The sequence below is a fragment of the Oryctolagus cuniculus genome, chromosome 21 (assembly GCF_051225735.1).
Source record: "Oryctolagus cuniculus isolate XC-2025 breed Fujian yellow rabbit chromosome 21, ASM5122573v1, whole genome shotgun sequence".
Classification (NCBI taxonomy): domain Eukaryota; kingdom Metazoa; phylum Chordata; class Mammalia; order Lagomorpha; family Leporidae; genus Oryctolagus; species Oryctolagus cuniculus.
In genome coordinates this window covers 10,450,869-10,464,912 of record NC_142887.1, presented here as the reverse complement: position 1 = coordinate 10,464,912, position 14,044 = coordinate 10,450,869, and the positions used below count along the sequence as shown (strand labels likewise).

The 14,044-nt window shown below is 58.2% G+C and overlaps 1 protein-coding gene across 2 annotated transcripts in view; it reads right to left on the bottom strand.

Moving 5' to 3' along the window:
* Positions 1–2,106: 2,106 nt before the first annotated feature.
* Positions 2,107–14,044, bottom strand: part of VPS37B (VPS37B subunit of ESCRT-I) — a 36,557-nt gene continuing 24,619 nt past the window's right edge. Inside the window, exons 1-4 of one of the 2 annotated variants that reach the window (XM_089323041.1) lie at positions 9,159–9,371; positions 7,813–7,984; positions 4,784–4,866; positions 2,107–4,102 (exon numbers count right to left, since the gene is read on the bottom strand). In XM_089323041.1, the coding sequence (XP_089179167.1) occupies positions 3,632–4,102; positions 4,784–4,866; positions 7,813–7,984; positions 9,159–9,356 (924 nt within the window). In that variant the 5' untranslated portion in view covers positions 9,357–9,371 and the 3' untranslated portion in view covers positions 2,107–3,631. Of the gene's footprint in view, positions 4,103–4,783; positions 4,867–7,812; positions 7,985–9,158; positions 9,372–14,044 lie in introns of those variants that run through there. The other variant, XM_070066120.2, reaches the window with a different exon arrangement.

Here is a 14,044-nt window from a genome sequence, read left to right as displayed (position 1 = left end):
TTTCCTGAGCCCAGTGACGGCCACGCCCCATCACTCACCACCCCCTGCCTGAAGGTGGGGCCCTGGCCTGGGGCCCTCCAGCTCAGTGAGGAGGAGGAGCCTCGGGCGGGGCCAGGGCCAGGCTGGGCGGGGCCGCCTCCAGCCTCTTAGCTGCTTGCCCACTACTGACTAGCGGCCGAGGTTTAGCACTGAGCGAGGTGCCAGCTCCCTGCTCTCAATGTCCCACTGACAATAAAGCGCACTGTGACTGTTCCCAGCCCAGCTCTTCATTCCTCCGGGGCCCACAGGAAGCCTCACTGGTGCTGCCACAGAGCGGCCGTCGTCCTCTGGGGCACTTCTGTAGCTCAGGTCCGCCTCCGACAGCCCAGCCTGCACCCCCGCAGGCTCCTTGGACCCTGCCAGCTCTTGAGACCATGTGGTCTGGACACGGGGGCCGACGGGAACTGATTCCCAGCTGGCCTGGGGCTGCTCATGGTGGCCATGCAGCCCGCCTGAAGCACAGGCCAAGCACACACAGCCCATCAGGACGGCTCCTGCCCGCAGACAAGACCCCCGCCTCCCCCACGGGGGCTGCTGGGATGGCGCCCACGCCTGCTTGTTCACAAGGCAAAACCACTTCAGCCCTCCGAAAGCAAACGGTTACCACACCAAGCAGCGGGAACTGCATGAGGCAGCTCCACGTGCCGTCAGGTTTCCTGGGGTCAGTGAGGCCCTGGGACAGCCTCCCAGGGGCTCCGTCTCTAATGTGCTAGGCTGGGGACCGCTGCCACATCTGTGTGCCAGTTCCAATCCCAGGTGCCCCACTTCCGATCCAGCTCTGCTCATGCACCTGGGAAGGCGGCAGAACACGGCCCGAGTGCCTGGACCCCTGTACCCACATGGCGGCCTGGGAGCTCCAGGCTTCGGCCTGGCTGTTGCAGCCATTTGGAGTGAGCCAGCATCCGGACGGTCAGTCTCTCCCTAACTGTGCCTTTCAAATAAATCAATCTTGAAAAAAGATTCGGGCTGGAAAACCAGAGGCCTCCAGGACTGGTCTCGGCACCTGCACCTGCACCTGCACCTGCCACGCCCTCCCCATCGTCACTGTCCCCCCCTGGTCCTCCGTGTGAGCACAAAGGCCCACAGAGGCTCCAGCGAGGCCGAGCTCACGACCAGCAGCCACGAGACGTACCGTCAAGTCCAGCGTCACCAGGGTGTACAGATCTGGTTAGAAGCTTCCCGGCAGCCACTGGGAACAGAGCCTCCAGACATGCGCCCTCCCCTTTTTATAAAAAAGGGAAACTGATTTCCCAGGAGAAGCGTCCATCTCAGACAGCAAAGTCAGCTTTCCCCTGGAAACCCTCAGGACAACGTGCGGGGACGGCGCCCTGCTTATACAGTGATGGGGGGGCAGACACGCCAGAGCACACGGCACAGCTCGTCAGGGAGGGCACACGAGGGCACACGCATGGCTCAGCGGGCACGTGAGCACATGGCACAGCTCGGGTAGGCATGCAAGGGCACACGCATGGCTCATGTGTGAGTATGTGGCATGTCTCGGTGGGGGCGGGCACGCGGGGGCGGCGGGCATTCGGCCTAGCGATTAAAGCTCCTGCATTGCACGCGGGAGAGCTCAGGGCGGGGTCTCAGCTCCACTGGGTCCCTGCCACACACGTGGGAGACCTGGATTGAGTTCCTGCCCCCTAGCATTTGGGGAGTGACCCAGTAGAGGGCGGTACTTGCTACTAAAAGCCACACCCCAGCACACAAGGGCACTGGCATCACCTGGCATCACCGCACAGGAGGCGGGGCGGCAGGGTCCGCCCTCCCAGCCTGGAAGGGGAAGCAACCCCGGGAAACGCGGGAGCGCTGTCAGCAGCTGCGCGGCACGCGGCCACCCCAGGGACGGAGGATACGTTCTCTCCGCACGGCAGATACACCCTCGCTGCCCGTCCTTGCCGCTCATGACTCTAATGGGAAAGGCAACAGGCCCTGCCACTCGTGCCGCAGGCCAAACAGCCAGAGCCCCCGGCGGCTCGTTTCTGTCTTCAAGACCGGGGCCCTGGCCACTGCCACTGCCACACCAAACCCGTCAGGTCCACCCCAGGCAGAGACGCGACACGACTGTTACCAACGATTCTGTTTATTAAAAAGGGTCCCGCGGCTTTACAACCACAGTGCCACACGCAGCCCTGCACAGGGGCGGTGAGGCCGGGCTGTGGGCGTTCCCGACGGAGGCCAGCGGCAGAGGTGTGGGGGAGAGTGTGGCACCGCTCACTTGAGATTCACAGAACATGGCAAGCCCACGTGATGGGCATGGCAGTGAGCCATCCTACACGGCTCTGTTTTAAACAGTCACGACAGAGCTGGAGTCGAGGACCAGGAGTGTACGGACAAGGAACCACTGGGACAGGCCCGCTTCAGCTGGCTCGATTCTGTCACCCTGCATGGCAGCCTGCTGGTCCCGGGCCAGGGCCTTGGCTGCCTGACAGGTGACAGTGACAGAGTGGAGCCACAAGTCCCGCCCAGGGGCCCGTGCCAGGCTTCCTTGTTGACAGGTGTGTGGTGCACCCCCACCCCAGCGGGGGCCTGGGGTTCTGCACACGTGGCACCAGCAGGGGAGACCCCAGGGGGCAGGAAGAGCCTGCGTCCCCCTGCCCAGCACTTCCTGAGTCCGGCTGCCAGCCAGCCAGAGGCAGAGAACACGGGCTAAGCGTTTCCTGGTTCGAGGCGGCCAGACTTCCTGTACTAAGACAACACGCGTGGACGAGCCCTTCCACGAACACAGAGCCACCAGGGCGCCAGCCCCTGCGGGCGTCCCAGTCCTGGCGCCAGGGAAGCTAAGGCACAGCACGGCACCGCAGGCACGACCGTGCACTGCTCGCACAGAAGGAAGTTGCTTTCATTTCTTATCTGCTTTTCAATCTGGCCAAACAATATTTGCATTTTTTAAAAGTTTCCCTGAATGGTCTTATGTCAAAAAGGTTTCTTTCCAAATATAAAACAGGAGAACTTCACATGTAGTAAAAATACTGAGGGAGCATTTCTTCATAGAAATCCTGGGGCTGGCGCGAGGCGCGAGGGGCTGGGCACGATCCCCGGTGCCACGTCCCACTCACCCTGGCTCCTCGCGCCCGGCCTTTGGGCATGGCTGTGGCCGAGTCACCTCTGCCGGGGTGGCTGGGTGGGTGGGGCCTGCGGCACCTGTCCCACTCCGCCTCAGGGAACAGCAGAGCCATGCGGCAGAGCCCAGCCACAGCCGCACCTTCCAGGCTGGCCGACGCCGGGCCGGGGCACGCGGAACCCTCATTCGCAGATGAAACATAAATTAACCATGCTTACGAAGTCCAGCTCAGACGGGAGGACCACGACTCCAGGGGGAACTGGGAGACCGGCCGTCCCCTCCCAAACGCACGAGCCGGTCGACATGACGGCGGCGGCCACACCAGAAGGCAAACCGTCAAGACGCAGGGCACACAAACACGGCCTCGACGCAGAGCCTGGGTTTCTACTTCTACTCACCACTGCCCTACAGTTCTAGAATGGACGCTGGCCCGGAGCGCCTGGCCCCCGGCACAGCAGCTGGGCCCACGGCCGCCTCGCAGCCCAGCACAGCGGGCGGAGGGCGTCTCCCAGCAGGACGGCGTGGCGCTCACTGCAGGATGAAGCCTGGCTGGTGCGGAGGCAGCCGGGGCGGGGGTCTCTGAGGGAGAGCCGGTGGGTACGGCGACACGAAGTGTGCGGAGAACCCGGGCTGTGGAGGGAGGCCCCCGCGGGGAGGCAGGGGCGGGCACGGTAATCCTGCGTATGGAGCGGCCTGTCCCGCGCCTGTGGCGGCGGTGAAGGGGGTGGCTAAGCGTCCTGCAGGCACCTGGGGGGGCGGTGGCGGGATGCGCCGAGGCGCGACGGAAGGGGGCCCGCTGGCCTCTGGGGCGGACGCCTGTTCGGCCACCCGGGGTGGCAGCGGGGCCGGGGCCTGCGGGGGTCTCTGCCCCTTCAGCACCATCTCCTGGAGCTTCTCGATCTTCACCCTCCGCGTGTGCGCCAGCTTCCGCTTGCTCTGGTAGACGTCGATGAAGGAGTCCAGAGGAAGTTCTCCGTCCAGAAACTGCTCGGCCATGTTCTGGGGGCAGGGGAAAGCCGACTGTAGCACCCGCCCCCTCGGGGGGCTCCCCGGGCCCACGCTTCACCACCACTCAGCTGCAGACCCTAGGGGTGCACGTGCAGGCCTCGGGCTCAGGAGCAGGCCTTCGGAGCAGGGGTCTTCTGGTGGCCCGAGCTGCCAGGCGTCCCAGATAAGGAGGCGACCACTGTCTCCACTTACGGCTTCTCTCGCTGAGCCGGCCAGAGCCCACCACTTCCTGGCTTTTTGCCTGGCTGCATCCCGCCTGACAGTCTCACCCAAACAGGGTCAGCAGGAGAGATTTGCTAGGACCCCAGCAAAGACAATGCCACCTGACCCTGGCAACACAGCACCAGGCCCGGCTTGCTTTACCTGGGCAACACGGCCCGACTCATTTCCCGACTGCCTATTCAGGCCCAGCACCCAGCTGGCATGGTCTGCAAAGCTCTGTGGCTGCAGCTGACTCAGGCCTTGGCCACGAGCACCCATGGGGGCAGTGCTGACCCTCAGGGCAGCATGCACCTGACCACCCCCGCTGCTCCCTGGACCCCTGCATGGCGTTTTCCCAACCCACACAGGGAGGTGCCACCTCCTGGCCGTGGAGGTGTGGTGCTGGCGCTCACCACCCTGGAGGAAGTGGGCCTGCTAACTGCCCCTCCGCTGAGGCTGCCCTGGCCTTACCTCAGTGTCCTCCTCAATCTTGGCCCCTTCTGCTTGGAGAAGCGCTAGCAGGGTCTCCAAGGAAGCACTGCTGGACTGCTTATCTGGAGGAAGCGAGAGGCACAGTGAGCCAGGGCCATTCAGGCATGCGCCTTCCAAACCTCCGCGCCACCCAGATGTCTCCCCAGAGTCTTTACCCAGAGCGGTCATGGGAGCGTCACCTCCACGGAGGGCTGACTTCCCTGCTAGCTGAAAACCCACAGCACGGGGCTGGCGCTGCAGCTCACTAGGCTAATCCTCCGCCTGCGGTGCTGGCACACCGGGTTCTAGTCCTGGTTGGGGCACCGGATTCTGTCCTGGTTGCTCCTCTTCCAGGCCAGCTCTCTGCTGTGGCCCGGGAGTGCAGTGGAGGATGGCCCAGGTGCTTGGGCCCTGCACCCCATGGGAGACCAGGAGAAGCATCTGGCTCCTGCCTTCGGATCAGCGCGGTGCACCGGCCACAGTGCACCGGCCGTGGCGGCCACTGGAGGGTGAACCAACGGCAAAGGAAGACCTTTCTCTCTGTCTGTATCTCTAACTCTGCCTGTCAAAAAATAAATAAATAAATAAATAAATAATAATAATAATAATAAAAACCCAAGGCACGAGCAACTGCACAGAATAAGCGCCCGGGGGTGAGGGTGGTGGCATGGGGCTTGGTGAGACTTTATTTTTTAAGATTTACTTACTTACTTGAAAGGTCAAGTTACAGAGAGGGAGAGACAGAGACAGAGATCTATCCACTGGTTCACGCCTCAAATGGCTACAATGGTCAGGGCTGGGCTGAAGCCAGAAGCCTGGAACTCCGTCCAGGTCTCCCATGTGGGTAGCAGGGACCCGAGTACTGGGCCATCCTCTGCTGCCTCCCCAGGCGCGTTAGCAAGGAGCTGCATTGCAGAGTGGCAGCCAGGACTTGAGCCGGCGCTCCTGCGTTCCTCCGGGTGCCGACATCCCAGCAGCTTAACTGGCTGTAACGGGCTAGAGCACGTAGGTGCTGCCTGGGACCCCCACGTCCTCCATGAGGGCGGTGCCTGTTCCCGTCCCAGCTACTTGCTTCTGACCTGGCTTCCTGCTAGCGTACACCTGCAAGTATTGAGTCCCTGTCACTCACACGGGAGGTCTGCATGGAGTTCCAGGCTCCTGGCTTGAGCCTCACTCAGCCCTGCTGCCGCCAGCACTTGGGAAGTGAACCAGTGGAGGGAAGATCTGTCTCCACCTTTCAAATAAAATGAAAATGAGCCCAAAAAAATTCGTTTTAAAGGGGCGAGTATTGTGGTGTCGTGGGCTAAGCTGCCACCTGCCAGGCTGACATCCCGTACTGGGGTGCTGGCTTGAGTCCTGGTTGCTCTGTTTCCAATCCAGCTCCCTATTCATGGGCCTGGGAAGCAGCAGATTTTGGTTCAAGTACTGGGGCCCTGCTACCCACGTGGGAGACCCGGATGCAATTCCAGGCTTCTTGCGTTAGCCTGGCCCAGCTCCAACAATCACAGCCAATGTGAGTGAAACAGCAGATGGAAGATGAATCTCTTACCCCTCTGTCATTCTACCTTTAAATAAATAATAAATCTTAAAAAAAAAAAAAAAAAAAAAAAAAAACACAGCACCAGGCCAGATCTGGGGACAGCACCAGAGAGCCCAGGGCCCTGAGTCACAATCCTGGAGGGCGGAATATTTCCAATATGTGACAGCAGCTAACCACAGCTTTCTAGCGCTCTCTTGTTGAGAGAAACTTCAATATACACAGATTAAGTGCAGGACTCACGTTTTTACCCCAGTAAACCCTGACCGCCGCTTCCTAGAGGAAGACTCAGGATTTCCAGGGAGCTCCCTCGCGCCCACTCCCAGCGACGCCCCCGGAGGCAGCCCTACACGGCCTGGCTCCACACTTCCCGCCAACGGAGCAGGCGGCACCTGCTCTGCGCCGGCTTCTCTTGCGTCCGTTCATTCCAGATAATACTTCAGGGTCTGAGTATCGAACTCACTCACTCAGTCCTCTGCAAATGGACATTTAGCTCCTTTCCAAACGCAGCTATCAGAAAGAGCTAACGGGAACGTTACCGTGCCGTTTCTGCTGTGCCCGTACCGGGCGTGGCACTGCCGAACCATGCCTCCAAGGTGGTTTTACCAAATCACATGCCTCCCACCCCCACCCCCACCCCCACCCTGCTTGCTGTTGCCCACCCTTTACTTCTCTCCACTCTCCTGAGTTTGTTATTATGAATTTTTGCTCAAGTTAGGGATTCAATGAGGAGACTGCAAAACCAGTGTCAGAATGTAAACATTCCTGAAGGGGAGGGTTTTAACCCAGCTCCTCTTAACCTGAACGTCTCTTTAAAGAAGTTCTCAAAAGCATCCGGGACTCTCAACACCACCAAATTCCTACTGAGGTGGGACATCAAAACGTTCCAGTGCGAGGACCACTGTTTCACTGTGCACGCCGAGAGCCAAAGGACGAAGCATTTACTGAAAATCACAATTCAGAAAACTGCCTTTTTCGCGTGTCTTTTTTTTTGGTGGGGGGGGGGGGCAGGCAGAGTTAGACAGTGAGAGAGACACAGAGAGAAAGGTCTTCCTTCCGTTGGTTCACCCCCGAAGTGGCTGCTATAGCCAGCGCGCTGTGCTGATCCGAAGCCAGGAGCCAGGCGCTTCCTCCTGGTCTCCCATGCAGGTGCAGGGCCCAAGGACTTGGGCCATCCTCCACTGCACTCCCGGGCCACAGCAGAGAGCTGGACTGGAAGAGGAGCAGCCGGGACTAGAACCCGGTGCCCATATGGGATGCCGGCGCCGCAGGCAGAGGATTAACCTAGTGAGCCACGGTGCCGACCCCAAGGCGTCAGTCTTGAATTTAACCCGTGCTGAAGTCACTTTTCAGGAACAACAACTCTGAACACAAACTCCCCGGGCAGCGGCCCCATCTCAACCCCACAGTGTCCCTAACCGGCTCCCCTCCCCGGGCAGCAGCTTCCGGTCTTCTCGGCTCTAGTCTCGAAAGCTCGCCCTGTCCAAGTTACCTAATTTAGTCTTCTTTATCTGATAGGCTTCAAAGAGAACCTGCAGCTCCTGGTATTTCTGGGTCAAACACGCTTTCCGGGCGTCCAGCTGGGGCTGGTACAGAAGGTTTCCCTCTGCCAGGCTCCGGTTGCTGGCGAGCGTCATTTCTTTGTTGAGCTGGACAGTCTGCGTCTGCGAGGAACACACAGGCTGATGAGACCCCCCAGTGCATGAGCTCGCCCCCAGTCCCCAGGAGCCCGGCACGGACTTCCCTGCCCAGACTCCACCCCCCACCCCCTGCGCGTGCTCAGCAGGGCCGCTTCCTTTCCAGCAGGCTCCCAGGTCGGGCGCCCTGGGACTCCGTGGGAGCTTTCACTGCCGTGGCTCCTCCAGGAGCTGTAGGGACTCGGGGCTCAATGTTTGTAAGACAAGTTTCTGCCACGACAAAGCAAGCTTCAGAATCACTTTCATCAGCGAGGGTGGCTAACGCAGGCTCTGGGATCAGACCCAGCGATCAAACACGCCGCCTCAGAGGCCCTGGGAAAGAGCGTGCTGACTGGAGCCTGGCTCTCGCATCATCCCGCCCCCCAGCCCAGCACTTCTGGGTCTTCCCAGCTCCCGGCCCCGGCCCGTGAGCAAATCGGAACCAAAGCTGGGGCGGGGCTGGGGGAATACTTTGCCCAACAGGGGCTCCACACTGCCTTTCAGGCCCCAACAGACTACTGGGTGGTAAAGAGGCCCACCTGCTCAGACCTCGTTCAGAAGGCGAGAAACAAAACCTAGCCAAGGAGTCTGGGCTAAACAGTTCACGGAAAAGTTGATCTCGGTGCAAGAAATATTTTAAATCTATGCATAGTTTGTCTATAACTGGTATTTTTCAAGAACTTTTTGAAAACCCCTCATAGTTAGAGGAAGTTAGAAAACATGAACTCTTCTCACTGCCCCGTGACCGTGACCCCGGCCCTGCCCGGCCAAGTCCCAGCAGCACAGGTGCCCTCGCTCAGGGTCTGTGTTTCCCCTTAAGGGGCTCTTCCTCCCCGCCCCCCAGTCCTCCCATTTGCTAGCACGCAGGAGTCTGTTTTAGCTGCTCCTTCCTTCCTTCCTTCCTTCCTTCCTTCCTTCCTTCCTTCCGAGTCTGGGTATGGGTTCCCGGCCCATCACACCCATGCATTCCTCTTCTTGCACAGTTCCCAGCACCCTCACAGCGCAGAGAGAACAGGAGAAGCCCCGCTCAGTGCCTCCACCAGGACACCCCGACTACCCCCCAGGGCTCTCTCTACCCCGCAGACACGCGACCTGCAGCTCCCAGACGCGAAAGATGGGCTGAAAACTGCAAGCGGTTTGGTAACAATGGAAAAACACACACCCGTTCAACACTACGGAGTAACAGGTGGGAGTGTCCCCAAAGCCAGGGCAGCAGAAATGCGCCTGGTTCCTTCCTGCTGCTCAGAGCCAGCACAGCCCCGATCTGGAGAGACCTAGCGTAGCTGGCTCTGGGCAGGCAGGTGAGGCTCCGCCCCCATCTCCCGGCACGCGGAGGGGGGGCTTTTCCTCCAATTGTCATGGCCAATTAAAAGAACAAACAAAAATACACCATTGTGCAGTCACTCTGGAAAGACGTGGCACCTTCTTGTAAAAGGAATCGCAGAGTAACCATGTGACCCAGAAACTGTCGTCCCCGGCACTTATTCCAGAGAAAGGAATTTACGTTCCCACAAAAACCTGCTTGTATTTGTAGCAGCACTATTTCTAACAGCCAAAATCTTGAAGCAACCCAGATTATGAGCCAACAGGTGACTGGTTAAACATTCCATCCACACCACGAAGCGAGCTAACCGCTGACCCCAGTCACGGATAAAGCTCCAGGGATCTGTTACAATGAAGAAACAAGACAACCCCATAGGACCACTACCCCACCATCCCCAACGCACAAGGATCTTGAAACAACAGAATTACAAAATGGAGAACACGTGAGCGCCGGGGGAGGCGGTGGGGAGCAGTGGGCCACCTCAGGAGGATGCCGTCAGCATGCCAACCCTGACTCCACAGTGTCCGGGACTGCACCAGCTGCCACCAGCGGGGACCGGCAGCGGGGCACAGGCCCTCTCCGATCCATTTCTGACAACTGCAGGTCTCAGAAAGATGGACAAGCCACCATGTGCAGAGAGCTCTCCCTCCTTCCGGGCTCTGCAGATGGATGGGCAGGGTGTTCACGCTCACAGCCCACAGACTGGAACCCAGGTCTCGGCCCGCAGACCACGGCTCTGAGAACCCCGCCCCTCTGACTGCGATCAGTTCTTTGCTCAGTTAACACTCAGCCAAGCCCCGAGTTAGTCTCGAATAAACCACCTGGTATAAAGGGACTGTGTTCCTGAGCACGCTCACTTCCCGCTCCGTTCTTAGAGAACGCGTACCTGGAGCTCAGTCTCTCTTCCCTCTGCCCTCCCGGCCACCCTCTAACCCAGTTCCCGTGGCACGCACTCCTTTGTGGCGCCAGCTGCCATCGGTGGGATTAAACGTTCGCCTGCTCACCGCCTGTCTTCTCCAGGGAAATGCGAACCACACACTTGCTGTCCCTGGCACACCGAGCACAGATCAGTGAGGGTGTGCGGAATCCATCTGAGAGGCTGCTTCTAAAGAAACGCAAGTCACGTGTAGACTAAAGCAAAGGGATCTGCGGGCGCCGGCGCTGTGGTGCAGCGGGTAAAGCCGCCGCTTGCAGTGCCAGATCCCATAGGGTGTCGGTTCAAGTACCAGCTGCTCCTCTTCCGACCCAGCTCTCAGTGTGGCCTGGGAAAGCAGTGGAGGATGGCCCAAGTCCTTGGGCCCCTGCACCCGCGTGGGAGACCTGGAAGAAGCTCCCAGCTCCAGCCATTGCAGCCATCTGGGGCCAGCAGATGGAACACCTCTCTCACTCTGCCTCTGCCTCTCTTTCAAATAAATAAATAAATCTTAAAAAGAGAAAAGGGATGTGTTTGCTAAGCAGTATTACTGTACCCCAAATCCTTTATGCGGCAGGTGGGTTCTGAGTCTGTGGGGGTCTCACACTGGGTAGAATTTCCCCCAAAGTCCTAAGCTCAGGCAGCAGTCAGTGCCGGTCTCCGAGGCGACCCAGGGGAAGGCAGAGTTAAATGTTTCGATTCCAGCATGATGGTAAAGACTATCGCATAGCAATGGTTCTCAACTTTGTATATCAGTCACCGCCCTAATTTTTTTAAACTTCTTTTATTTGAAAGGCAGAGAGGGAGACACAGCAATCGATTTGCTGGTTCATTCCCCAGATGTCCACAACAGCAGCAGGAGCGGGGCCAGACGGGAACTCAACCAGGTCTTGGACGTGGACAGCAGGGACCGATGCCTTAAGCCGTCGCTCGTGCCCCCCAGGGTGCAAGCCAGACGCCGGGACGAGGAGTGCTGTCAGGACACGAGCCCTGGCACTCCGACCTGGGCTGCAGGCATCGCAAGCAGCATCCCCAGCGCCACCTGGCGTGCCCGCCCCACAACCACCTTCTGAAGTGGGCTAGGGGTGTCCAGAGCCTGACACCCACGCTGACCAGCTACCAGGCCGGACCTTCTAGGCGAGGCCCACACCCCCTTCTCAAGGCTCCCAGGAGACCCCAACACATCGCTGCCCCGAAAGCACCAACTCCACGGGTGCGAGTCAAGGCCACTCGGCCCACGTGTGAGGAAGCCACTCATTTATACTGGATCACACGGGCACCACCAGCAAAGGGCCAAATAAAAATCCAACGACCGTTAAACTGGCGGTGACTAGTACCCGAGTGTTCAGATGAACCGGAGTAAGTGCAGGCACAACTAAGAGGCCACCCAGAGCACAACCTGCAAGTGGGCAACAGCAGGGACCCAGGTCGGGGGCACTCCCTTGGGCCTCTGGGGAGACAGCTCCTCCATACTCATCCTGGACGCCGTGTGGGACAGACCCCCCTCTGCCGGCCCCTTCACGTCCCAGCTGGGAACGGAGGGGAGGGAACTCCAGCCCTGCTCACTGGCAAAACAAAGGCTCCTCCTTGGGAAGAGAACACCGCGGGGCAAGGCCCGAGGGGCGGCCACTACCCGGCCTGGACGCCAGCGATTGGATCCGGACGACAGACCTGAGCATGCTTAGAGAGCAGACCTGAGCATGCTTAGAGAGCGCCAGGCATTGCTTTAGGGCCCATCAGTGTGAAAACAATGAATCGTAAATTGCTGATGTCCTCATTTTCGTAGGAGGCTCAAACAGCAACCTCCCGTGGAAAAGAGGGTGGCCAACCGCCCCGTATTTCTCACAACTCTTTCTCTAAAGCCACGGCGAAACCATTCAGGACCACTTCCTTCTGGTGAAGACACACGTGTATAAATGTGCTCAGTTTCACTTCCCTTTCTGGTTTTCTCTGACGTTGCTTCTGCCCATGTTGGTGTGTTAGGACTGTTAACCTAAAGTTAACAGCAATTTCTCTTTTTTTAAACATATTTGTCATCTCACATCATGTCTTTTGTTGTAAGACATTTGGAATTTATTCTCTTAGCAATTTTGAAATGTATAATAAATTATAATGAACTATAATTGCCATTTGTGCAACAGATTTTTTTAAAATTAATTTATTTGAAAGGCAGAGTTGTAGAGAGAATCTTCCTTCCAATGCTTCACTCCCCAGATGGCCGCAACGGCCAGAGCTGGGACAGTCTGAAGCCGGGAGCCAGGAGCTTCTTCCGGGTCTCCCACATGGGTGCAGGGGCCCACGGATTTAGGCCATCTTCTACTGCTTTCCCAGGCCACAGCAGAGAGCTGGATCGGAAGTGGAGCAGCCAGGACTCAAACTGGCACCCACATGGGATGCTGGCACTGCTGACGGCGGCTTTACCCGCTACACCACAGCATGGGCCCCAGCAGCAATTTCCTGAATGGTGTGATTTGCACACGTCTCTCTCTGCTTTCAGCTATCATAGGGTTTGTTTTTTTTTTTAAGATTTATTTATTTGAAAGGCAGAGTTACTGAGAGGCAGAGGCAGAAGAGAGAAGACAGAAGAGAGGGAGAGGGAGAGAGAGAGAAAGAGAGAGAAAGGGAGAGGAAGGGAGAGGAAGAGAGAGGAAGAGAGAGGAAGAGAGAGGAAGAGAGAGGAAAAGAGAGGGAGAGGGAGAGGGCAGAGAGGTCTTTCATCCACTGGTTCATTCCTCAAATGGCTGCAATGGCAAAAGCTGGGCTGATTTGAAGCCAGGAGCTTCCTCTGGGTCTCCTACGCGGATGCAGGGGCCCGAGCACTCAGGCCATCTCCTACTGCTTTCCCAGATCATAGCAGAGAGCTAGATTGGAAGTGGAGCAGCCGGGACTTGAACCAGTGCCCCATGGGATGCCGGCACTGCAGGTGGTAGCTTTACTTGCTCCACCACAGTGCTGGCCCTAGGTTTTTTTTTTTTTTTTTTTTTTTTAAGATTTATTTATTTATTTGAAAGTGTTTCAGAGAAGGGGGGCGGGGAGAGAGAGATCCTCCATCTGTTGGTTCATTCCCCAAATGGCCATGGCCACAACAGCCTGGGCTGGAGGCCAGGTTGAAGGCCAGGAGCCCCAAGAGGGTCTCCCGTACGGGCAGCGGGGGCCCAAGCTGGGCCATCTGCTGCTGCTTTCCCAAGTGCACCAGCAGGGAGCTGGATCAGAAGTGGAGCAGCCGGGACAGACAGTGGCTTAACCACTGCACCAGGACGCTGGCCCTTATCACAGTGTTTGCTTCATTCGCAGCCCGTAGAATTTTTCAGAAAGTCATTTTTAAATTTGAAAACTATGTTATTTAAGTAGTATAAGCAGAAGGACAGATGTTCTAGGAACACACACACACACACACACACACACTCAATCTAGCAGAGTAACACAGAAAGAGAGATCTTCTATCCAGAACTCCACCAGGGCCTCCCATTCCGGCGGCAGGGACTCAAACACTTGAGCCATTTCCCACTGCTTCCCAGGAGCGTTAGCAGGGAACTCGATCAAAGGTGAAACAGCCCAAGGGCCAGCTCTGTGGTACAGCAGGTTAAGCCACCATCTATGACGCCAGCATTCCATGTGGGTGCTGATTGAGTCCTGGCTGCTCCACTTCCAACCCAGCTCCCTGCTAATGTGCCTGGGAAAGTAGCAGAAGGTGGCCCCAGGGCTTGTTCCCTGCAGCCACATGCGACACCCAGATGAAGCTCCTGGTCCTGGCTTCAGCCTGGCCCAGCCCTGGCTGTCGCGGCCACTTCAGGAGTGAACCAGCGGATGG